The sequence below is a fragment of the Schistocerca serialis genome, chromosome 2, assembly GCF_023864345.2.
Source record: "Schistocerca serialis cubense isolate TAMUIC-IGC-003099 chromosome 2, iqSchSeri2.2, whole genome shotgun sequence".
NCBI lineage: Eukaryota > Metazoa > Arthropoda > Insecta > Orthoptera > Acrididae > Schistocerca > Schistocerca serialis.
Window position 1 is genome coordinate 528742001 of NC_064639.1, and position 27716 is coordinate 528769716.

General features: G+C 41.3%; 1 protein-coding gene across 2 annotated transcripts in view; it reads left to right on the plus strand.

Annotated features, from left to right (window-relative positions):
• The window catches only part of LOC126457494 (fibronectin type-III domain-containing protein 3A), a 332842-nt gene that overhangs the window by 244235 nt on the left and 60891 nt on the right, over nucleotides 1-27716 (plus strand). For both annotated transcript variants that reach the window (XM_050093797.1, XM_050093798.1), the window contains exons 4-7: nucleotides 24342-24495; nucleotides 26505-26657; nucleotides 27184-27332; nucleotides 27456-27646. In XM_050093797.1, the coding sequence (XP_049949754.1) occupies nucleotides 24342-24495; nucleotides 26505-26657; nucleotides 27184-27332; nucleotides 27456-27646 (647 nt within the window). The remainder of the gene's footprint in view (nucleotides 1-24341; nucleotides 24496-26504; nucleotides 26658-27183; nucleotides 27333-27455; nucleotides 27647-27716) is intronic.

The window sequence follows — 27716 nt, forward strand, 5'->3', positions numbered from 1 at the left end:
ATGGAAAATATTGAAATAAACGATATCGGAATTGAAAAACAACTGCTATCACTTAGTAGCGGAAAAGCATCCGGACCAGACGAGATACCCTTAAGATTCTACAGTGATTATGCTAAAGAACTTGCCCCCTTTCTATCAGCAATTTATCGTAGATCGCTGGAAGAACGTAAAGTACCTAGCGACTGGAAGAAAGCGCAGGTCGTTCCCATTTTCAAGAAGGGTCATAAATCAGATGCGAATAATTATAGGCCTATTTCGCTTACGTCAATCTGTTGTAGAATAATGGAACATGTTTTGTGTTCTCGTATTATGACGTTCTTAGATAATACAAATCTCCTTCATCATAACCAACATGGATTCCGCAAACAGAGATCATGTGAAACTCAGCTCGCCCTATTTGCCCAAGAAATTCACAGTGCCGTAGACACTGGCGAGCAGATTGATGCCGTATTCCTGGACTTCAGGAAGGCATTTGATACGGTTCCGCACTTACGTTTAGTGAAAAAAATACGAGCTTACGGAATATCGGACCAGGTTTGTGATTGGATTCAGGATTTCCTAGAAAAAAGAACACAACATGTCATTCTTAACGGTTCAAAATCTGCAGATGTAGAGGTAATTTCGGGAGTACCGCAGGGAAGCGTGATAGGACCTTTATTGTTTACAATATACATAAATGACTTAGTTGACAACATCGGTAGCTCCGTGAGGCTATTTGCAGATGACACGGTTGTCTACAAGAAAGTAGCAACATCAGAAGACTCGTACGTACTCCAGGAGGACCTGCAGAGGATTAATGCATGGTGCGAAAGCTGGCAGCTTTCCCTAAACGTAGATAAATGTAATATAATGCGCATACATAGGGGCAGAAATCCATTCCAGTACGATTATGCCATAGGTGGTAAATCATTGGAAGCGGTAACGACCGTAAAATACTTAGGAGTTACTATCCGGAGCGATCTGAAGTGGAATGATCACATAAAACAAATAGTGGGAAAAGCAGGCGCCAGGTTGAGATTCATAGGAAGAATTCTAAGAAAATGTGACTCATCGACGAAAGAAGTAGCTTACAAAACGCTTGTTCGTCCGATTCTTGAGTATTGCTCATCAGTATGGGACCCTTACCAGGTTGGATTAATAGAAGAGATGGACATGATCCAGCGAAAAGCAGCGCGATTCGTCATGGGGACATTTAGTCAGCGCGAGAGCGTTACGGAGATGCTGAACAAGCTCCAGTGGCGGACACTTCAAGAAAGGCGTTACGCAATACGGAGAGGTTTATTATCGAAATTACGAGAGAGCACATTCCGGGAAGAGATGGGCAACATATTACTACCGCCCACATATATCTCGCGTAATGATCACAACGAAAAGATCCGAGAAATTAGAGCAAATACGGAGACTTACAAGCAGTCGTTCTTTCCACGCACAATTCGTGATTGGAACAGGGAAGGGGGGATCAGATAGTGGTACAATAAGTACCCTCCGCCACACACCGTAAGGTGGCTCGCGGAGTATAGATGTAGATACCCGAAGTACAAATAATGTAACACAAACAGAGAAGGACTCATCACTCAGCATATTAGGTGGCACCACTATGAACGACAGAGGTGCTACTATGATGATGTTCAAAGTAATAATAATTGATACTTAGTATAATTAATCGACTTCTAGAGAAACTCAGGTAATAAATTTAGAGAACGAATGCCTTTCTGGAATATTGTCAGTGGAAGAAAATGATGCATTCGATACAGGCAAAAACGACAAATATCCGGAAAAGACGAGATGATAAAAAAGGTATTAAAACGTGGGTGACTTGTGAGAAACTGAAACTTTGAATAATTATTCGCGGAATACCTATGAAGGAACAGGATACCAAATATTTGGAACGAAAGTGTGATGTTGTTAATACACCAGAAATAGTAATGTCCTCTGTAGCGTTTCGCTGGCGATATACAATGTTTTTACCAAAATTCTTAGTAATGGTATGGAAAATATACTTGACTGAGAACAGGAAATGACTGTAGTATGATGGCTCATCTGTAACGAGAGAGAATAGTTTCAGACGTAAACGATGAGTGTGGTTTTCAGCTTTGTCTGAAGTTACTGGGTTTTGATTTAGTTTGACTCTGATCTCATAAAATCTGTAATGATACCAGTCGAAAACCATGGAACAAGTCCACAAATAACATGCTAATCGAAATTTACGGTGAACCTGCCTTTTCAGTTATAAGGCACCAAGACGGGGGAAATTATTGAATTAGAAAGGAAGTTAAACGAGATGAGTACGTTTTAACATCTATTTTTCTGCTGTTTTTAAAGACATTTCTAAGTTACTGATTTGGGATGAAGTATATGGGGCGATGACAAAGTTTCCGTTCGATGGCCGTAGAGTCCGGAATGGGTACAGCAGTCGAACAAAATAGCCATGAGGATTCACGCAATCATCCCATCGATGCACCAGATTGAGGAAACCCGTTTGGTAAAAAACGCCGTCCTGCTGCGTTAAGAAATCCGTAACTGCCTCCTGCACATCCTCGTGCGACAGGAATTGTCAACCCTTCAAGGTCTCCTTTTTTTTCGATAATCGCATGGAGAGAGATGACTATAGGTCGGGTGCTCGAGTATCTCCCGCTTGAGTTGGCGTAACTTCTGCGCCACGACGCTTGCGATATTGCCTTCACTGCACGCCGTAATTCCTTCAGCGCTGCGCGGTACTGCACCCCAGTGATGGAGACCGGCGTCTTGTGTCGAATCGCGACCAGCGCGAAACTTGGCACACCATTCCACAACGGTGCTTTTCGACAGGGACGTTGCCCAGTACATATTCTTCATTCTCCGATGGATGTCTATCGGTGTTTGTCCTTCGACAGTCCAGAAAAGAGTAACAGCACGTTGGTCGTGTTTAGACGCTTTGGCAATAACGTCGCCTCAGTTCATGTTACTGCGTTTACCGCACGCAACTCATGAAGACACAAATACCACGTAAATCCCTATGGATGAACTCGATAAAATATATTCAAGAATAGGACTGAAAATTAACTGCCGTAAGACCGAATTGTGTGCTGTACAAACACGCTCATTTATTGGTCACTTTCTAAGGGTCCGTATTTCAATCGGTAAAAACTGAACCCTTATAGGATCACTCTGTTGGCTGTCAGTCTTCTAAGACCCCCTTTTTTTTTTTTTTTCAGGAACCGGGTGGAGGTATCAAGCTTATTACTCATACTCAGGCCTACAGTCTCTCAACAATGTGAAAAATTTAAGCTTCTAGGTCAGTGCAATCGAAAGATTCGACCGTTTCTCACATATTTCGATACTCGCAAACTCACTCACCGTTTTAACTTATCCTTCATGTCTTAACTATTTGAGGAGACGCCTGAAACAAGACGTGGTTCTGATTTCACGTTAAACTGTAAGTTCCTTTCCCAGGCTGAATAACAGGGGTAGGTTAGGAGCACGCTGGTCGCGGAAGCGGCGTCCAGTGGAAAGACTTGCACCAAGCCAATGAGCCACATACAATTATTATTGTTCTCTGTTACATAATAAAGTTTGTACATAACGCTCAGAGCGCGAGATTTACTCACACGTGGCCCGTTTGTTTTGTTTCACAGTTTCAGGTTTGCCCTTTACAAGAAATAATATTAGGAGAATGTAAATTGTGTATCGCTGATAGAATTAACAGGGTAAGCTGATGCGTGATGGCTAATGTCGTTAAGGAAGTGTCCCTCATCAATGTTTCTGTATTTCTGTGGCGCTGTCACACTTATCCAACAAGCTCATGTCGAACCTTATAATACTTTCCTGAACTTTGTCTTCATAAAATTTGGTAAAGGGCCCAGACTGACGAACTGTTGTGCAGATCAGATCGATTGAACGCTTCTTAAGCGACCACGTTTGTGGTTGAATTACACTTATTCACGATTCTTTCAACGAATTTGGCTAGCATTCGCTGTTACCTGATACAGATCTGTGAAGACGCTCCAACTCCAGATGTTTGCTCCCACATAGTTTACTGTTTCTGGTTACTGATAGACAACAGTATTGTCCCGTATTATCATCCCAGCTCACCTATTTTTCGGCATTAAATTGTATTACATTTCGTTACATTGATTAATATGTCAGTTTAAGTCGATGAAGTACTTGTAGGTACTTTCTTTCTCACAACTTCGTCTTAATGAAACTGATCACGACATTTTCCTACACGCTACTCAAACTATATGATCTTTCCACATCACATCTCTATATAGTATTATTCCAAGGTCTTTGAATGACAAAAATTATTTTAACCCTTTTAATCATGTTGTCAATGGCTATGAATTACACTGTTGTCACATCAATCTGAAAATATGTCAGATGCCTGAATAATCAGCTTTCGCAGCGCACACCGCTGCGGGACCTGCTGGAAGAGTGTCAGTGTGGTTCTGGAAGGTATCGACAGTGATGTGGAGCCATGCCCATTCCAATGCCGTGGCCAGCTGCGTCGATTTTCTCGGTTGAGGACGTCCTTTTAGATATCCCCGGAGCCAAAAGCCACTAGGATTCATATCAGGTGGTCTTGCAGGCCATGCACGTGGAAACCTCTGGAGATTACTTTCGTGGAACGTTGTACTAAAAAGATCTTTCACTGGGCGACGGCCATAAGGTGTTGCCCCATCTTCCTTGAAAACTGTGATTTCCACACAGCTGCTTCCTCAAACCAGGCATCACATACTGTAAAAAAAAGGTATCGGTAACGTGCAGACGTCACGGTATATCTGACAGGCCCTCTAAGTGTATTCTCTTCAAAGAAGAACGAACCGACAATAAAGGTGCTTGAGAATCCACACCGCTAGTCACATACGTAGAGTGCAGTGACTCTAGGTGCGCAACACGTGGTTTAATAGTACCCCATATTCGGAAGTTCTGTGTATTCACTACAACCTGTAGTGTAAAATGTGCCTTGTCACTACATAGACTATTGCCCGATCACATGTAATCAGCTTCGATCCGTGCCAGAAACCGAAAAGCAAATTCAGAACGTTGCTGTGGATCATAATGTTTCAGTTGCTGCACCCTCTCGGTCTTGTACGGCTACCAGTTAAAAGAGACCGCAAAACTTTCCGTACCGTTGACCATGCGATGGAGAATTCTCGCGTCACTGCACGAACAGTAACTCTGCCCGGGACACGTGGTGCATGGTCAGTTATAGCAACATGAACCTCGTCAGGAACTTCCACCCGAGGTAGAACGCCTTCCTGTTCTAGGTGCCACGCCAAGTTCACCTGTGTTTTCGGATTCCTTTATCATCATCTTTAAACCATTAGATGACATCGAGCCTCTCATCAGACTCTTCAGTCGGCGGCACTCTCTCAGTGCAGCACTGTAATTTCTTCCGTTAACATAGAACACTTTCACTAATAGCACACGATCTCTCTTCTCGACAGTCATACTTTTCACTCTCGTCATGGTTTGTCAAATGACAGCGTGGATGTCATACCATCACACAAACAATGCACTGCGCCACATTTGTACCTGGTGAGCACAGTGGGAACTAATTTGTTTTCCAACGTAAATCTGTCCCGCGTTGACGCGTTTGTATATCTACGATGTTTCGCTGCCTTACGATAATTACAGACAACACTGGACTACGTGAATAGCTGCACTTTAATTATAACCACCCAGTATGTTAATAGTCCTATCGTAATTAGCTGGGTTGGATGTTGTTGTCTTCAGTGTGAAGACTGGTTTGGTGCCGCTTTCAACCTTATTTGTCGTGTACAAGCCTCTTTATCTCTGTATGATTACTGCAACCTAGGTCAATTTGAACCCTCTTAATGTTGTCAAATTTGTACTTCCATTACAGTGTTTACCCCGTACACTTTTATCATTTACCAATCTGATGATCCTTAAGTGTCCTAGCTCTTCCTGTAAACCAGTCCTTTCTTTTAGTCAATTTAAGTTGTTGTTCTTTTTCCTGGTCTTATCCCATATTATTCAGAGATGCATCCTATTCTGGATTTGGCAATATTGGTGACTGGGTGCGCTTCCTGTTGCACCCAATGTAGCGTAGCTATGTTCTGTGGTCGCACCCCCTGCGTCCAGTGTTATTCCACGTGATTGTGTGCAAAAGTTTGCTAAATATCTGCGATCGATTATCTGATGTAGGACGTGGGTACAAGCCCAGCATTCACGTAGTGAGATGGGAGAAACCGCATAAAAAATCATTTCCAGGCTGGCCGGCACACCGGTCCTCATCGTTTATCCACCGGACGGATTCGATTCTTGGCAGGTGCACCTCCGCTAATCCCGGAAGCTGTGTTACCGCGCGCGGACATCCCGGCTGGTCTTTCCGTTAATTTCAGTTGTGCCTCAGATTTCTTTCTTTTCGTAATTCGATTTAATACCGCCTTATTAGTTACTCAGTCTACCCATCTAACAGTCAGCGTTCTTCTGTAGCATCGCAGAAGCTTCTTGTCTGAACTATTTATCATCCACATTCCAGTTAGTCACAAGGCTACAATTCAGACAGATAACGTCACAAAAGACTTCCTAGCACTTACATTTACATGCGATGTTCCAAATTCCTCTTTTTCAGAAACACTTTTCTTGTTATTGCCTACCTGCATTTTGTATCCTCTGTACTTTGGAAGCCGGCCGTGGTGGCCGAGCGGTTCTAGGCGCTACAGTCTGGAACCGCGCGACCGCTGCGGTCGCAGGTTCGAATCCTGCCTCGGGCATGGATGTGTGTGATGTCCTTAGGTTAGTTAGGTTTAATTAGTTCTAATTTCTAGGGGACTGATGACCACATCTGTTAAGTCCCATAGTGCTCAGAGCCAACCCGCGAGCACGCAGAAGTGCCGCGGCACGAGTGACATGTACTCGACTAACGTCTGAAGTAGTGCTAGAGGGAACTGACACCATAAATCCATAAGATTATGGGTGGGTGGAGATCTCTTCTGAAGAGCACGTTACAAGGCATCCCAGATATACTCAATAATGTTCATGTCTGGGGAGTTTGGTGGCTAGTGGAAGTGTTTAAACTCTGAAGAGATTTTCTTGAATCGTCGTTGGTTCCGTTCTTGCAGGATCTTTTTCCAGCCGCAGCGATGTCCGAGATTTTACGTTTTACCGGATTCCTTATATCCACGATACACTCCTGAAATGATCGTACGGGAAAATCCCCACTTCATTGGTACTTCGGTGACGCTGTGTCCCATCGCTCGTACGCCAACTATAACACCACGTTAAAACTCACTTGAATCTAGATAACGTGCCATTGTCGCAGGAGTAACCGATCTAACAACTGCGCCAGACACCTTCTTTTTGAAATCATTGGAAGTTATTGTTCTACAAGGAAGATTTTTGTGTTAACATTCGTCCAGTCCGGACATATACCGTGCTTTCAGTTCTTTAAATACCGAAGGAAAGACCTAAGTAAAATGAAATACGCATGTTATATTATACAGCTATTCGATTTAATCCTTTTCACGGATATGGCTCGGATAGTTTAACTTCACTCAAATACTTTAAGATACAGCACCATATCAGAATTTTCCGCAAGTCAGTTTGAGTATTTGAAGACAGTATGCCATTATATGTAACTTAGCCCCATCCATACCAGAAATGGCTATAGAACGGCGTTTCCATCACAAGAAATACCGTATCTCATTTCAATTGCGAAGAGGAAGAGGAAAAAACTAATGACACAAAAACACCGAGAAGTCCACACGAGACAAAATTGGGATTTATACAGTAGATTAGGATGATAACACAAAAACAATTAGTTAGGTAAGAATAATTGCGCAGTGATATGTTCCTTGATTTAAAATTTGGTATGAAGCGGCGTTGAAATTCCGATGTACTGCAATCAATCTAAATCAGTGGTCGTAAAACTATTTTTGCATAAGAGCCAACACTGGCACTGCTGAGCGGCATCTCGGGCCATATTGGAAGAGAAAAAGGTGGGGGGGGGGGTTCATTTTGACCAAACCGTAGCTATTGTTAAAAGCATACCACTTACAAATTTTGAATCTAAATTTTATAAGGTATCATGCGGGTACTGTAATCAGTGCCATCTCAGCAGGATCCCATCTCGGTTTTTGTGATTTCCGGGCACATTTTCCAATCGTCTTCACACTCTACTATCTGAAAGAATACCAGGCGGCTCTTATCAGTTTTCAATCGGACTTTTGTATTAGGTCGAATAAATTGAACAGAGACGATTTTAAATAGTTTAACTTAATTCATTCAAAAAAATCACAAAAGGATAGAACGGCGGCTCATACAAAATGGTTTAGAAATTAGTTTTACGTGTTGCGTTATGCGTGTTTTTTGGAGGTAACTGTTATTGGGGTGATCGCCTTGGCTGCTTTTCCCGACAGTGTGGCTACTTTCCCTGATCAAACGCCATGTCGACATCAGAGATCCATAGAAGAAACTGCCAGACTGAAATAAGTAAAAATGACCTATATTTATGGATCAAAAGACGTTGTGTAAACACAGATATTGTAAAAGAAATGATTACTTTGCAAGAAAGAACGTTAACAAGGATGAATGACTTACCACACACCAGAAGACTCAAAAACAAATAACAAAAAATAAAATTACTGAAAAATAACAGGACGAGCTTCCTCACTCAATCTCATGACAACACTGATGATGTATACGAGGTGCGGCTAGAAAAAAACCGGACTGATGCTGGAAAAAACATTTATTTACAATTATTTACAATTTCATGTTATCTCCTTCAATGTACTCTCCTCCTCGGTCTCTACACCGCTCCATACGAATTTTCCACTGTTCATAGCAATGCTGCAGATCATTTTCGGTAAGTCCATACATTACTTCCGTCGCTTTTTCTTTTACTGCTTCAACAGTCTCAAATCTAGTTCCTTTCAAAACTGACTTCACTTTAGGGAAAAGAAAAGTCACAGGGGGCCAAATCAGGTGAGTAGGGTGGATGATCTAAGATGGGAATGTTGTTTTTTGCCAAAAACGTCTTCACTGACAACGCACTGTGAGCTGGGGCATTGTCTTGGTGAAGGATCCATGACTTTTTTCTCCACAAATCGTTCCGTTTTCTCCATACTCGCTCATGTAGGGTAGCCAGGACGCTAATGTAGTAATGCTGATTCACTGTTTGTCCCTCTGGTACACAATCAATGTGCACAATCCCTTTGATGTCAAAAAAAAACAATCATCATTGCCTTGAATTACGATTTTGACATTCGTGCTTTTTTTTGTCGTGGAGAACCAGGAGTTTTCCAATGTATCGATTGGCGTTTAGTTTCGGGATTGTAAGTAAAAAATCACGATTCATCGCAAGTAATAACATTTTGTAAGAAGGTGGGATCACTTTCAATGTTTTCCAGGATGTCAGAACAAATCATTCTTCGGCGTTCCTTCTGTTCAATTGTGAGACACTTTGGAACTGTTTTTGAACACACTTTGTTCATGTTGAAACTTTCATGAAGAATCTGCCTAACACTTTCCTTGTCAACTCCCGTTAACTCAGACACTGCTCTGATTGTTAAACGGCGATCTTGTCGAACAAGTTTACCGATTTTTTCAATGTTTGCGTCAGTTTTTGCTGACAATGGTCTGCCAGTGCGAGTGTCATCACTGGTGTCTTCGCGGCCATCTTTAAATCGTTTAAACCACTCAAACACTTGTGTTCGCGATAAACAATCATCGCCGTACACTTGTTGTAACATTACAAACGTTTCACTTGGAGATTTTCCTAGTTTGAAACAAAATTTGATGTTAACACGCTGTTCTTTCTGTACACTCAACATTTTCCGACGCACAGACAAAACGTCAACTACTTAAAACAGACGCCACGGCAGACTGAGTGCAGGAGGCAGATGAAACTCGAGCAGTAGGCGGAGCGAGAGTCACGTGACAGGCCACGCGACTTTCAGCCTTATTGCATTCGTTGTATTGTTTCACCAGTACTAGTCCGGTTTTTTTCTAGCCACACCTCGTATTGTAACTAAGCTGACCACTTCTCGGCAAGCAGCAGCAGTGTTCATAGTACAAAACGTGCAAAGGCCGCTTTTCCTGTCCTGGCCACTTTACCAGACCTGGCCACTTTAACAGACCTTCCGCTACCGATATTACTATTAATTAGTAACCTATATAAATTAGTATGTTATATTAATTAACAACAGTAATTGCATTATTATACACGTTGACAAATGTTTACTAAATGTTTTGAATGTCATTTATCTATTACTCAGTATTGCAGTACACGTTACATTGTACGACTTTTACAACTGCCTTACCTCGGGCATGGATGTGTGTGATGTCCTTAGGTTAGTTAGGTTTAAGTAGTTCTAAGTTCTAGGGGACTGATGACCTCAGATGTTAAGTCCCATAGTGCTCAGAGCCATTTGAACCATTTTTGAACAACTGACTTAATTTGATTTCATACTACTTCCTACAGACTTTTACCACCTTTGAAGATGACCGTCTCTATAATGCACATTCATGAATCCTTTTCACTTCCGTTTGCAATTCATACCACAGCATCTGATCGGTACTACTTGTGCACGGTCTTGAGTAGCCACCATTGGAAGCAAACATCCTAAAATATTCCACTTCTCATTTGTATTAACCCCGCAGTCACTGCGCTACATACCTCTCTGCCCCCTGACACAATCGGCGAACTTTACGTAGTTGTTGTAGTTGTGGTCTTCAGTCCTGAGACTGGTTTGATGCAGCTCTCCATGCCACTCTCTCCTGTGCAAGCTTCTTCATCTCCCAGTACTTACTGCAACCTACATCCTTCTGAATCTGCTTAGTGTATTCATCTCTTGGTCTCCCTCTACGATTTTTACCCTCCACGCTGCCCTCCAATGCTAAATTTGTGATCCGTTGATGCCTCAGAAAATGTCTTACCAACCGGTCCCTTCTTCTTGTCAAGTTGCGCCACAAACTCCTCTTATCCACAATTCTATTCAATACCTCCTCATTAGTTATGTGATCTATCCATCTAATCTTCAGCATTCTTCTGTAGCACTACATTTCGAAAGCTTCTATTCTCTTCTTGTCCAAACTATTTATCGTCCATGTTTCACTTCCATACATGGCTACACTCCATACAAATACTTTCAGAAACAACTTCCTGACACTTAAATCTATACTCAATGTTAACAAATTTCTCTTCTTCAGAAACGCTTTCCTTGTCATTGCCAGTCTACATTTTATATCCTCTCTACTTCGACCGTCGTCAGTTATTTTGCTCCCCAAATAGCAAAACTCCTTTAAGTGTCTAATTTCCTAATCTAATTCCCTCAGCATCACCCGACTTAATTCGACTACATTCCATTATCCTCGTTTTGCTTTCGTTGATGTTCATCTTATATCCTCCTTTCAAGACACTGTCCATTCCGTTCAACTGCTGTTCCAAGTCCTTTGCTGTCTCTGACAGAATTACAATGTTATCGGCGAACCTCAAAGTTTTTATTTCTTCTCCATTGATTTTAATACCTACTCCGAACTTTTCTTTTGTTTCCTTCACTGCTTGCTCAAATATAAATTGAACAACATCGGGGAGAGGCTACAACCCTGTCTCACTCCCTTCCCAACCACTGCTTCCCTTTCGTGCCCCTCGACTCTTATAACTGCCATCTGGTTTCTCTACAAATTGTAAATAGCCTGTCGCTCCCTGTATTTTACCCCTGCCACCTACAGAATTTGAAAGAGAGCATTCCAGTCATTGTCAAAAGCTTTCTCTGCGTCTACATATGCTAGAAACATAGGTTTACCTTTCCTTAATCTGTTGTCTAAGATAAGTCGTAGGGTCAGTATTGCCTCACGTGTTCCAACATTTCTACGGAATCCAAATTGATCTTCCCCGAGGTCGGCTTCTACCAGCTTTTTCCATTCGTCATAGGCAAATTATCCACCGTTAGTTAAAATTAAGCCCATCTTAAAATATTACTGCCTACACACGTATTTTTGTTTGTTACTAAGTAAGAAAAATGTGCTCTAAGAAACTTATAACGCTAGCTGATGTGTTTATATTCGGCTGTTAGTTTCTATAAGCACATTATTATAAAATACTCCTTACAACCATGGTCCACACGAACATTTGATTCAGGCCGCAGGCGCAGTTAGACTGGAACCAGAACTTTATCTTACTGACGATCCACTCGCTGTAGTGGAGGCATACCGATTCTTAGGACTGGTTACCTTCGTCTGCTTAAGCGGAAATGCTGGCAGCACCTCAATGCCCTCCGCTGCCTGAGCAACACCAACTGGGGTGTGCAGGTCGCTCTAAGCTGCTGCAGCTCTACAGAGCCCTTGTTCAATCCCGCCTTGACTATGGGAATGTGGTTTATGGTTCGGCAGCGCCCTCGGCGTTGCGTTTACTCGACTCAGTGCACCACTGTGGCGTTCGCCTAGCGACAGGTTCCTTTAGAACGAGTCCAGTGACCAGTGTCTTGGTGGAGGCTGGAGTCCCCCCATTGAATTCTCCTGCGCATCCGAACTACCGTCTCCTTTTCCCACCGGCGGCAGTCCGTTTTCCGCATCGGTGGCCCATGTCAGGGCTATAGTCTGTCTGTAAACTGAAGAGCGAGCAAGCGAGTCCCCACTCTGCCTACCCTGCTACGTCACAGGGCGCTTCTACAGGCTGTTTCACAACGTAGTACCGGCCTTGCGGCGGAGCGCGCTTCATATCTGTGGCGACGCCGCGTACAGATACGTCCCGGCTGTGTTTATTTTTAGACAAATGCATTAAGAGTATAAGGAAAACAAAAGACGATAGCTTCTTCGAAACAAAACATTATAGAGTAAATAATATTAACATAAGAACGGAAGTCAGTATTCTACTACAAACATAGAACCGAATGCCTCTTCATGTGAATGTATGTTCCTCTATTCGTAAGACGAACCAGATATAGTGCAATCAACCTGTAGAATTTAAGGCTTGTTCTTACTAAAATGTAGAAGTTTTCTTTAAAGGGTCTGCATTGGAACTTAACAATTCTTGCAACACGAAGAGTGTTTAAAAAGTAAGCAGAAATTTATAATTCCGTGTTTTGTATTAGTTCGGTTTGCACTGCTTTTTTTGCCACTCTCTTCGTAAACATGTCTGAAAAGTATCTGTGCAATGTTTTGCATATTGGGTATTTACCCAGTTCTCAGTTGTCAAATGGTTCAAATGGCTCTGAGCACTATGGGACTCAACATCTTAGGTCATAAGTCCCCTAGAACTTAGAACCACTTAAACCTAACTAACCTAAGGACATCACACACACCCATGCCCGAGGCAGGATTCGAACCTGCGACCATAGCAGTCCCGCGGTTTCGAACTGCAGCGCCAGAACCGCTAGACCACCGCGGCCGGCTCTCAGTTGTCAAGAAAGTTATATGTGTTTTGGTAGCATCAACTATTATTTGTTTTGTATAAAAATAGATTAGAGAATCTGTACTAAATTTTGTTATAAGAATGGAATAAAGTGTATCAAATTTTTAGGAATGTTAAATATTGCTTTTGGTGAGTCTCTTATGAGTAAACCCAGAACACACAAGTGGTATAAACATTTCAAAGCAGGCCTTAAAGGACAGCAGTTTTACAAGAATGGGTGAGATTAAAAATGCAGTCAAAAGGCCTATGAACTATCCCGAGGAAATAATTCCTAAAGTGTTTTGGGAATTGGAAAAAGCACTGGCATAAGTGTATAGCATGTACTGGGGAATATTTTGAATAGGATAACATTGTTGTAGATTAACAAGTAAAGTTCTTACCAAAAAATAAAAATTAATATGTGAACGCACCTTGTATGTCAAGCTTTTTACATAGAAGTCCAGAATCGGTATACGTGTCTCGAAAGAAATTTCAGTAGTGTTTAGATTAGCTATTGCACACATGTTTTAAGCAATATTCCTTAGAATCATGTGAATAGTAACCGAGATAGAGTTTTAGTGACGGAGTATATTCAAATGCTGCTGTTCTCTAGGCATTAAATGTATTACGTGATTGAATCACGTTCTGCTAGCGAAACGTTAATTGATTTTACCATGAAGCTCTCAAGTTATTCCTGGTTTTGTACAACAAGTGATAATGGTATTTATTGCTTTGGACAACATTTGACTGTATTTATCTTGGAAAATCTTTTACTACCATGTACTACATTTCTACCAAAAGAAATTTCATAGTGTATGAGCAGAGTCAGGCTTGAAAGAACACACAACATATTTTTCAAAAAAATATTCATTGCCTGTTTACATACATCGTATTTTAGAGGTCATCATCAACATTGTCACTATCATTACTGTCGTCGTCGTCGTCGTCCTCGTCGTCATCACTTTCTAAATTAATAACTATAGCGTCTATTACGTCTTCCATAACCCCATCCTTAACCCAATATTCTCTTTCAAGTTTCTCCACATGGAGGCAGTATGCACTCCAGTCATCTTGACTTATCGTTTCAAAACCTGTAACAATTGGGACAAGTTTTTGTATACGCTCTCTTTCGGTTACGGCAAAATTTAGTTCGAAATAAAACATGGAAGCTCAGAAAATGTCTACATACCTTCTTTCACCAACTGCAGCAACTTCGTCATGCAAATATCTCCAAGAATATTTCTTCCTCTGACGAAATTCTTGAGCTTTGCCCACGCCATTTCAATTGGATTTAAGTCACAGTTGTATGGTGGAAGTCGCAGCACAGTGTGTCCATGGGCTTCAAGTATTTTATTAATTTCAAATACTTTGTCTTCCGGCTTATGTTGTTTAATTAAATCAAATAATTTTGTTTTTCTCATTGTCAACTCAGCTTCCACCTTATTTTTTAATAACCATTCAATCATTTCGCTTTTATTCGAGGACCTAGTTGGAGCTTTGTTGTGTTCCTTGTTGTGATATGAAGCGTTGTCCATAACAATAACACAGTTCGGTGGCAGATTCGGAATCACTTTATTCGATATCCAATTAGAAAAATTTTCGTAGTTCATTTGCCCATGGTAGTCTCCTGTTGCACAACCCGCTTTATAAACCAACTGTGCGTTGGGTAAGAACCCATCTTTTGATCCAATATTCACCACTATAATCCTATTGCTTCCGCTAACATTGTCCATAATGCCCTCAACGCCAGGGCCCTGCCAACATTTTCTGTAAGTAATGTTATTGTCCACCCAAGTTTCATCAATATAAAAGAATTTTCTGCCTAGCTCCCTTAATTTCCTCACTTGGATCAGATACTTACATCGCCAGTCAATTATATCCGTTCTTTCTACGAGAATCTTTCGTTTACTTACAGATCTTTTCCAGGTAAATCCCATTTCACGCAATGTCTTGTGTAAAACATCTTTCTGCCAAGGAAAATGTATTTTTTGTTTCACGGCATTAAGCAATTTCCGTAATGTCGGCACTATTTTTTGGTTTATGTAAAAGTCCTCCATCGTTTGTCGAATGACTGATTTTGTGAAACTGTCTATGACGATGGGTTTCCTCCCTAAATTATCAGTTTTCCTTCGCGGCGATTCCAGTAAACCATGCGGCTTGTTTTCACGTTCCTTCCTTATGCGTCCTATAGTGGCGAGGCTGACGTTTGCATAAACTGCAGCCCTTTGATTGGGGCTGTTAATGTTAACCAACAGTTCTTTTTGTGTTGCCTCCTTAACACACGCTGTAATAACGTTAGAGACGATCGAACGCTCGTTACTCCGCAAATACCTCCTCTTCTTCGTATTCCGCACATTTTCTTGCAATGCAGGGCGATTATCCATCACTTCGGGATACTGAAGTATATCAGTGAGTACACAAAGTCAACTGACTGACGCTGGCAACAAAGATTCCACAAACAGAAACGACGTATATCAGTATATCACTGCACGCTGAACTACACCGCTAGCCGGGTAACAGGGCAACTGATTTTGGGTGGCCCTGTAGGCCAGTGGCAGCGTTCTTCCGGGAAAGGCCACTTCCCCCACCAAAGGCGCTGCTCGCTCTTCAGTTTACAGACAGACTATAACGATCGCGGTTCGCGTGCGATCCCTTCTGTCTGAACTGGAGTCCCTCCCTTTACCACCTATACTTGAGGTCCATTCACGTACACCTCCATGGTGTACACCTAGGCCGCGGCCTCGCCTGGACCTTTCACATGGCCTGAGGACTCAGTTATCCCTGCGACTCCCTGCTGTCACTTCCTCTCGATTCTCGACACATACTGGGGCCATGAAGTGGATTACACTGATGGCTCGATGGCCGATGGTCACCTTGGCTTTGCCTATGTTCATTGGGGACATATAGGACAGCACTCCTTGCCCGATGGCTGCTGTGTTCACTGCAGAGCTAGCGGCCATATTTCGTGCTCTTGAGCACATCCTCTCATGCCCAGGCGAGTCTATTTCTTGTGCGTACTGACACCTTGAACAGCCTAAAAGTATCGACCGATGCCCTGGAATGGTCCAGTCGTTCAGTGGTGTTTGTCTGGACCCCAGGTCACGTCGAAATCCCAGGCAACGAACTTGCCATCAGGGTGGCCACACAGGCTATGCGGAAACCGCTTTCGGAGATGGGCATCTCTGAACCTGACGTTCTGTCTTACGCCGCGGGGTTTTTCGTCTTTGGGAGACGGAATGACATAACTGTACGCAAAACAAATTGCGTATCATTAAGAAGACTACGAATGTGTGGAATTCTTCCATGCGGGCCTCTCGCAGGGAATCAGTTGTCCTCTGCCGGCTCCGCATTGGTCACTCTTGGGTGACCCACGGTTACCTCCTGCGCCGTGAAGACCCGCCTCAGTATCAGTGCGGCGCGTGGTTAACAGTGGCCCCTCTTCTGGTGCATTGCCCCACTTTGACTGCCCAGCGACGGAGTATTGGGTTACCGTACTCGTGCCGCTAATTTTATCTGACAACGCCTCGTTGGCTGATTTAGTTTTACATTCGTGAGGGTGGGTTTTATCATTTGATCTAAGTTTTAGCGCATGTCCTTTGTCCCCACAGCCGCACGGTGGCTAGTCGCAAGTCGTGCAGGTGTAAACGCACCTTTACACCAATTCGATGCAGAATTCAGCAATGGCGACGGGGAGAGTGCTGGAAAGGAGTGTTCCTATAGCACGACAATGTGCGGCCCCACACCGGCGACGCATGAGTGCAAAGCTGACATCACTGACAAGGGGAGGCCGCCAATTGTGAAATTCAGATTCGATTCATACTGCGCATAATAAAAGCTCATGGCCAGAGGTGTAATGTGGCAAAGCACCAAGATGCACTTCTCAGCCGTTGTCGAGAAAATCGACAATTAAAAGAAACCGTTGCGCTGAAATACTCTCTACGATTAATAGTTTTCTACAGCGTCGTGGCGCAGCGGTAAGAGCTCGGGTTCGTAATCCGAAGGTCGCCGGATCGAATCTCGCGCCATCCAATTTTTTTATTGTTAGTTTTTTGTAATTCAAATAATGAATTGCTTATGCATGTTGGTGAAGGCGGATCGCTCTCCAATTGTACAGCCTCCATTTTTCCGTTTTTTTAACAGGGTGTACCAAAACTCTCCCGTCCGCACTGATTTTCGACGATGTTATAAGTTGCGCTAGGGACCGCATCTACCTTCTTTCGAAGTTAGCAGGCAACTACGCTGTTATGCGGCGGCTCGTTTCGGCCTATTCAACATCTGTCCTTCAAGTGTAACGAGCGAGTAACGGAGTTTATATTTCATACCTGCCACAGCGAATTTGTGTTCGTGGGGTCTCATTTCTAATTCGAACGTTTGACTTACGATATACGTATTCGTTTCGGAATGTCGTTTCTACGTCTTCCGTTAACTATACGTGGTTAATATTATGAAGACAATTAATAACATTTGTGAAATACAACTTTGTTTGCGGAAAACATAATGATGTTCGAAGTCGCCAGTTTTTCCACGACAAACGACTTTCAACAACTTATTATATGCATAATTGTTGCAACTGATTGCCAGGAAAAAAAAATATATATCTGAATTACAAAAAACAAATACTAAAAAAAAATTGCATGGTGCGAGATTCGATCCGGCGACCTTCGGATTACGAACCCGAGCGCTTACCGCTGCGCCACAACGCTGTGGAAAATCATTAATCGTTGAGAGTATTTCACCGCAACTGTTTCTTTTAACTGTCTCGACAACGGCTGAGAAGTGCATCTTGGTGCTTTGCCACATTACACATCTGGCCATGAGCTTTTATGATGCGCAGTATGAATCGAATCTGAATTTCACAATTGGCGGCCTCCCCTTGTGAGATTCGTTGCGCCACACGCACCATATTCACTGGATCTTGCTCCATCCAATTATACTTCATTCGGCCACATGAAGGTAGCGCTGCGAGGTAAAAGTTTCAACAACAACAACAACAAGGTATTGCTACCAGCTGTCCACGAGTTAAGTGCGTATTACCCCCAAACAATGGCTCCGTGGTGCAGTAATGAAGTTGCCAGCGGTGTATTGACGTTGATGGAGAGTATGTTGGGAGATCCCATGTGCATTGACTCGCATTTATTAGTAAAAGAGGTACTAAAAATTACTGTTGTAAGTCATTTCCAAACACTGTGATTTATAGCACCAGACTTCTACGCACGGGCCACACGTTTCCCGTTAAGTTATGAGCAGCGGTTTGTGGGCCCGGAATAGGCGCCCGCTGGCGTCCTAAATATGTTCCGCCGATTTCAGGTCAGTCGAGTTTGGTGACAAGAAATCAATGTGAGTTCACTTGATGCTTCTCAAACCACTGTACCATTTGTGATACGGACAGTTATGCTGCTGGAAGATGCCATCACCGTCGGAGAAGGCAAGCGTGAAGCGATGGAGTGATTCGCGGTAATGCGGTACCATTCGCGTGACCTGAAAGTGAAACACACAATTAAAGGCTGTATTCTGCTACTACGGCTCCTGAGGTATTTGATTACCGTGGTAGACCTACCGTTGTTTACCTTCGTCCAAATCATTTTGCATTCCAAATTTATAATAACCTCACTAGGTATGATCAAGCCCTTTACGGCAATACGTACGCCGCCACTATTGAAGTAAAGCCGTTCTTTCGCCATATACCTCGCAGTATTAGTTTCACATTAACACTTAATCTTTGATGTGCAAGGATGAGCGATTCCCTCTAAACTTATGTAGCTGATCTGTATTACCAGACATAAGTGATAAAGTGATCATAGATCCTGGAAAAGAATTGGACTTCACGTAAAAACAGTACATTTGTACACCATGCGCTCTGTAGTACCCGACACACGAGTCGTGCTTCAGTTCTGCATGCTAGGGCAAACGTCTTCACCGAGAAGTTTTCTAGGGGAGCTGAGGGTAGCCTCTAAACAGAGACCTTAGGTACATTCGTGTTGTTATAATAGAAGGCGAATAGGTAGCCTTCAGAGATCGAAAGGCAGCATAGGATCAATTAGGAAAAAAGACAAGGTCCAGTAGAAATTCATGGTTAAAGCACGAAATATTGAATCTAATTGACGAAAGACCAAAATTTTAAAAAAGGCGGCCAAAGGGAATACAGAATTTAAAAAAATTAATGGTGGGAAATGAAAAATGGCAATGCAGGAATGGCTAGACGAAAAATGTAAAGTTGTTCAACCGTGCATGACTATGAGCAAGATAGCTGTAGCACACATGGAAATTAAAGACACATTTGGAGAAAAGAGAAACACTTGTATAGAATTCTTGAGAGTATTTTTGTTCTGTCATTGCAATTACAAAAATGCGTGATAGTTTTCACCGTAAGCGTTTCGCTATATTGAGGTAAAGCATCATCAGTGGTCCGTAATAAAATTATTTACATTTTAATTTGCTTTTAGATCGACATAACCTTAAGGAAAGACGATGATAATAAAAACACGTTTGACATATACAGAAAACCTCACAAGTGACGTTATCTTAAATGCAATTTCAAACCACCTGCAGAGCCACAAACAAGCAGCAATCACGTACTTGAAACTTCCTGGCAGATTTAAACTGTGTGCTGAGCTGAGACTCGAACTCGGGACCTTTGCCTTTCGCGGGCAAGTGCTCTACCGACTGAGCTACCCAAGCACGACTCACGCCCCATGTTAAAGTTGTACTGACAGTAAACCTATTTTGTGGGCTTCTGAAAGAATCATGGCATATTAAGTTATGAGTTTTATCATGCAGTAATCCATTTGAGACACTGACAAGGGAAACCCCCCTTCGAACCCCTCCCCCCCCCCTCCCCCCCCCCCTTCCGATTTCGTGTTAAGAGTGCCCAGTGGACTGCCCGTGGAAACCTGAACACAGATTAATCATGAAAACAGGGAGAACGTGTTCTGAACTGTGAAAAAAGCGAAACAGAAAAAGAGCACGGTCCAAGGAAAAGAAGTGCAATATACAGCCAGCTGCAAGAACGACGACGTTGTGGTGTAGTTGTCACTGTATGCCAAAAGCGAGGTGTAAGGAAGGAATCTATAATGACAGTTCATTCTGCACTACTACTGTGTTAGCAGTCAAAGGGAAGTGGCTTTCGAATGGGAACCGCTAACGTTTAATGGTGTGTCATACACGGCATTAGTAACAGTTGTGTGTCATATGATAGGAATCTCTTTCCGATGCACCTAGTTTGGACGCCTGGTGAGTAAGATATGCCTCCTTGCTCGATTCAAGTGTTCGTATGAATGAGAATGTGATCACTCCCAAGGAAATGATGAAAACGTAATAGTTTGTCACGTAAGTTGCAAAAAATGAACGCAACAGATTCACTATCACGTAGTTTCTCTGTACTCTTTCAAAACAAATGTTTTTGAAGTTGCGTTCCGTTTTGAAGTTTTGACTCTTGAATTTCTTTGTTGTAACGTAGTTCACACTCGGTTATTTTTTGTTATCATTTCTGTGAGACGTCTATGTGGTATCTCGCCTGCTGTCATTATTCATTACGTTTACTTGCGACGGTAACGTATTCTTACCATATGACTCATATTCTATAATCAATGTATAGTACGACAACTGCCAAGACTACGGAAAGAGAACAAACAGTTCACTGACCTGACGGACAGTTCATAATGTTGCGAAAAAAAGAAAACCTTGCATGAGAATTTTGAACACGACTCATCCTCTTCACACATCATCACCGGGACCGTTTAACCACGACGCCGCGCCTCTGAATATATGCGTAATGTTGCACTTCTTAAGCACAGACCGTTCACTGTTTCTATTTTGATTTTTTTTTATAGTTCAGTTCACCTTCTTCCTGTTTCCATTCTTGGTCTGTGTCCAGCTTTTGATGGGCTATCCACTGTCTTACCACTAAATCTGAGGGGATTGCAATTGGGAGTTTCCCTTGGGAGAATCATTAAGGCCTAAAGCACATCAACGTCGACTGTGATCTTGTAGGATTTATTCATGCTTCTGAAATCTGTTCATCTTATGGTGAGTCAGGTTTATCTGTGCAGGCCCACATTGCATATATGAAAATTCACGAAAAGCTGTGTCACTGGTTTATTCAATATTCACTTAGATGCGGGATCGACAGCGGTGTGCTTTATGCCCTTATGGATCGCAGCGCCTCATTTGTATTCTAATCAAGTGATCATGTTGGTAGACATTACTACTCGAGTTTAATCATTTCCACAAACGGCACTTTGTGTTTCGAGTTGGTTGTTTACTGGGTGGGAATTGGCTTTCATGTACAATGTAAACATGAACTATGTTGAATCTCATTTAAACGCTAACAGAAAAGTAAAGGGTCGTGAGTCGTGCTTGGGTAGCTCAGTCGATAGAGCACTTGCCCCCGAAAGGCGAACGTCCCGAGTTCGAGTTGTGGTGTGGCGCACAGTTTTAATCTGCCAGGAAGGTTCGTGTCAGTGAACACTCCGCTGCAGAGTGAAAATCTCTTTCGGGAAACAGTAAAGGAAGAGTTAGCTGCAAATGAACTAGTGCCTCCGAGAACAGAATCTTTGGTCGAGAGAGTGACGAAATAAAATAAGCGTGACTACAAACGAACATTTAACAAGGAAGTGTGTAGTTAGCGCAAGTTGTGTGGGTTCAGCGTAAGAATATTTGATTTTCAGCCCGGAAATAAATTCGTGATCTAATACATCTCTTATGGAACTTGTACGTTTGTCCGAAAAATGGAAAAGTACGAGAACTCCCACTTGCAAAAAATGCAAAATGGAGAGCTGCGAAAGGTTACACATTATTTCCTTATTGCTCTAAAGTGTACTTAATTATGTATAAAACAACAAAATTCCACAAAAATAGTTCTTTCTTTTGTCAGATAAGTTATGCTTATTATTATTATTAATGTTGTTATTTGAAATGACTGTAGTTGTAGAAATTTGTTGATAAGCATAACTGTTATACAGCAGATGCTATTAATTCCACGCTCTCAAATTGATCTGAATCTAGAAAGTTGTGAACTCCCAGAATGTATACTCAGGAACCGCCATTGCTTCAGTCTAATATTTCTATTTATCCTTCACAGTACAAAAAGCCACTCCTTCCATAATTAGCCGAAAATTTGTAAAATCAAGAAACCTGACAGTCCAAGCACGTTTCAAAACCGCTTGCGTTTACATGGGAGCGAAAATCGATTGCGGAATTGGAAAAACGGCAACCAGGAGCGGATTTCCAGAATCGATTTGACAGTCCAAGCACGTTTCAAAACCGCTTGCGTTTACATGGGAGCGAAAATCGATTGCGGAATTGGAAAAACGGCAACCAGGAGCGGATTTCCAGAATCGATTTTGATGTGTTTACATGTCCACCCAGAAGAGAGTTGGGAAACGGTTAACGAAATCCGGTTTTGGGAGCCCCCTTGTGATTAGCAAACAATTTACTACGTTTCATAAGGCAGCGCTACGCAACAGTTGGTAGCCTTGGCAGTAAGGCGCCTTCCAGATAAGTTTGTTGTTGTTGCCAGCGCATCATAGCATGAGATGTGAAAGTGTTTGACACGGTAAGCAGCTGATATTTGCTCTGTCGTGCGATAGCAACCGTTTACTGTTCGTTCACAGATCAAGCGCGAGGAACTTACGCAGATATCTCGTGCCACTCATTTAAATACTAATAATATAGCATACTGCAAACCATCTCAGGTGCGCACATCTGTCAGAACAGACTGATCCGTATTGTAACAGAAAAGTACTGTGGAAGCTGCTGCTGTTTACTTATGGCTCTACAGTTTGTGTTCAGATAATGTAAAAACAACGTTTCTATATTCAGAAAATTTGTTTTGTGGTACATTAGTGTAGGCCTACTGAGATTGCCCTACGCTAGTTGTATTTTAAGTGAACTATTAAACTTTTACTCGTGTTCTGCCTTGACTCCCAATTCCGAAACAGAGCTTAATCTACATATGAATGTGTAATGTAAATGTAAAATGACTCGTTCAACATCATTACGATTAATTGTACAAACTATCCACGGAACGCGAAATGAACATACGTATATTAGGAGGAGAAACTTCAATAGCGTAGTTACTTTTATGCATTTACAAATGTCTTTGATAGCGGTTGTTAAATCGTCGTTGCATTAGAGATCTTAATTAATCCGAGAAAAAAATTTATTTGTTGTCAACGCTCGCGTTTATTGTTGTGACAGTGATGGAATCCTGATTCATTTAAATAATTTTAGTTGTCTTGTCGCTGTGGAATTCATCAAGCCATTATTATCTATGGTAATGCATATACTATGCATCAGTTTTTCGTAATTTGGCACATGTCAGTGCAAAAAAGGTGTGGCCAGGTCATAATGCGTAGATCTTGAATAAAGATGACAAACCGGTGTGTGTGTGGGGGAGGGGGGGGGGGTGTCGAGAGACAGTATAGAAAACCCTAGAGAGAGAGAGAAAAGCCACTCACCTCAGATTATAGGGGACTATGCCTGATGACATATGGATATGTATTATAATCATCAGTGTTATTGAGACAAACCAGTTGTGCCCTTGGCACTGACGTGGCAGGGAGAGGAGATAAGCCTAGAACACGGTGTTGGTTTTTCACTACCAGTTCAACGTTTTCTCACTCATATAAATAAAACGGAACTTAATGGGACCAATGTTCAAAATAAACTGTGACAACAAAAACAGTTCTCAGGAAAATAAATTGTACACAGTTTAACTGATAATTCGTCATTTTATGGGTCATCATTTCAAGAGAATAAACAATTTTGTAAAGCAGGAAATTGATAGCAGGTAATATTGCACTTAGTTGAACCTGTGGAGTACAATAATAAAACCAACAGAACACCATAAAGGGAATTGGTAAAGAGCATGACACATATTAAAAAGTTGATGTAATATTCTCCCAAATGGTTTTCAGAAATATATTGTATTTAGAATGCATGAAATTACCAATGGTCACTGTTGTGTTTCTTCCACATTTTGACAGCCAATTTTTTTCCCTTCTAGGGTCCTGGTCCAGGGACTAGCTCAAACCAGCCACACCAGCCATTCTTTGCACCACAAGGCCTACCTCCAAGTTTCCACACCCCTCATTACGGCAATCCTCTACAGCCTGGAGTGATGAGTCATGTGCCACCCTCTGCTACTACAGCCCAGCAAGGTAGTTATTTTCTTGATGAAAGAATCATTAAATGTGCTATTTTTGTTTTTCAGATATATTGTGATGACTTACTTTTAATTTTGGTCATAATACCAGCTCATAAGCTTTTCATAGATTCATCATGTTCCATGTATGCCATTTAGAACAACTGCTAAGACAGTGGAAAAAATCAAATATATGTTAACAAAAGATAAGCATATCATGAGAAATGTAACCTGTTTACCATATCCAAAATAAAGTACGGTATCAGTAGATTGGAAGAAAGCTACTGCTCAGAATAAACTCGGCTACATCCTTGGTTACTCTACACAGCTGCTGTTTATCTCCTTAATATTTACTTGATTACATCGGTATTTTTCAAAGAAAAATGGGGTAAATGTTATTTATTGGCCCCTCCCATGCATTTTTCAGTATGGCACAGATGTAACTGGTTAGTTTTTTACCACAACTTTTATTTGGCTTTCACATTCATTGGCTACGCCAACTCTCGACCAGGTTGTCTCACCTTGCAGCATAAACTAGAACTTCACCTGTGTTGCAGACAAGTCTCTCACAACAACCAGAGGGGGGAGGGGGGGAGATAATTGTTCAATACCACTGAAATTATCCATACTGAGACATGTGTTACAGTACATTACTATTTTCATACAGCTTTACACCAAAGACTGGTACTTGCCATGTAGCTAACAGAACTTTCCATACCATGAATCTAGAAATGCAGATGATGTGCAGGAAGAATGGCTAATGAGGTATATTTTTAACTTTCCTTCTGTTATAGGGCATGTGGTTCTCCGAACTCCAGATAAGGGGACAAAATGTACAGAAAAATTATTTTTGACTTCTGTTGTGATTGCGTACATCACAGTTCAACTGAAACAGATCACTGTTAAGTACAAAAATTGTTATGAAGTAATTGTAGTAGTAAAGAGTGTAAGGATTCCAAGATCCTTGAAAAGATCTCTGCAAGACATGCAGTTATGTACTTCACACAATATTTTCATTTCAGCTGGAAAAAACACTATTTTAGCTGTACTTTCCCAGATGTTGATATTGCAACACAACAGGAAGTGAAATTATGCAAAATAAGCCAACTAGTTTGAAAATGAATGAACAGGTTCTTGCTTATATTTCAGCTTTTCTTTTAAATTACATTTTCTTTCCATCTCATGAACAGTGTGACCACAAATACATTCATGGCATTTTTGTGAAGGGGGTGGGAGTGGAAGTTTGATAGAGAGTTGTACTCCAATAAAAAGTTTTATTTGCTGAGTGGAGTTATGTATTGTGATGCACTGACTAGGGTAATATAATCCCCACCTCTTGTGAAATCGTTGCTGTGAAAACAGGCTGACTTGTAGGTAGTGTAGCCGTTCTTTATCCGATATAGCTATCCTCTTTTTCTCTCCACTGACCAAAGGAAAAGTTACTATGTTCTTTCCTCCAAATCAAAAATTTTCCCTCTTTAGGGAATTGGTTTATTTACCAGTATTTAGCATATAGAATCAGCTATTTTTTGCAGCTGGAAACCAACCAACCTAATCTGTCTTTGAAGTTACAGCTGTAAAATGTAATTATTTGGGCTTCAATTTCACTGTAAAACATCTTTCTGGCTCTGATATGGAACTGTTAGATTTGCATTTAGCCACAATACTAGATTCTACTAGGCCTATATTAATTTATTTTTTGTTCATATTCTACTGAAGGGCTTTGAATGTGGTAAGGTCTTGCCCATTCAAGAATAATGAATGAAAATAATTTTACACTGCTTGTGTTAATTTCTGAAGCAGTGTCAGTTACTCCACATGTTTGTAGAACTCTTTAAGTAAGTGCTTACTCGTTCCACTCCCACCATACCTTAAGTACTATATTGTAATTATACTGGAGTGGCTCATGTAGTTATTTTGTAGAAAAAACTGCATTAAATCGTGTTGCAGTGTTTTCATAGATAATATGTCTCATAAATTTTGCATTATGCTTGTTTAATGCATATAACATATCTTGTATTACAGGTCATTCCCCACCTCCACTTAATTTTCACAAAGATGAAAGAACCCACCGCCAGTATATAAAACTGAAGAAGAAGCTTGAACAGAAACAGTTAAGAACTGAAAATTTTATTGTTGGTTCATCTCAGGTGACACCACCTGCTTCACCTAGAAAAGGTAAATTTGAAAAACTGAAGGGTTCTGTATTGATTAAGCAGCTTGGCTATAGCAAAAATGTAATAACATTGTGTTTTGTTACTTGACTTGTTGAGATTCACAGTTTCCGATCAAGCAGACGGATTACATATTACAAAGCTCCAGACAGAAATCAAAATAATCATCTGAAAAGTATAGAAATGTTATTGAAATTTCATTCAGAAAGCTGTGGTTACATATACTGGAACAAAAAATTTCATATTTAGTTCACAGGGCAACCAAAGGTCAAACTTATAATTCAGCTTATAAAATTTTCACAAAGAAATACTAACGTACAATATGTTTTTCAGAATCATTACTTTTGTTCTGTATGCTATGTATGTTTTCGTTGTGGAGTCGACATGGAGTCACATAATTTCAGAATATGTTTCATTCATTTTTACTTTTAATCATAGTTAAATTCTATAGCTTCCCTTTCATTAACACTTCCTCTGTGCATCACAGATGGTTTTTCTCTGCATTCAGTAATGTCTGTCTTCCTTTGCAGAATTAGTGAATGGTATGAGAAGAAGCAAGGAAAGGGGCATGAGCAGTGTTGGCACATCAGAAGATGGGGAAGAAAGCAGCAGTGTACAGGATGATGATGATGATTTTCATGTCATTTCTGAAATTTTATCTACTGTCAAACCTCCCCAGGTGAGATGTTTGTATGCTTGATTAAATCTATTTTTTAATCTATATTTCAGTTTCTCTGTGTATTACTTTGAGTTTTCCTAGCTGGCTGCTATTTTTTCTGTAATTTTTCATTCTGATGTGTAGGTAGCTGAACTGAACTCTCGTAGTGCCTTAATGCAATGGTCACCCCCTGAGAGGCTTGCTGATAGTGGACTGGAAGGGAAAACTGAGTTTGACATCTCAGAGTCAGATCTTCGTTATGAAGTGCTTTTGAGTGATAAAGCAAAAGAAGGGAAATACAAGATGATTTACAGTGGACCATCACTTTCGTGCAGGTAAATGCTAAATGTACCAAAAAGTGATATAATTTGTTTGTCATAACTAACTGTTTTTAATTGTGTTGTA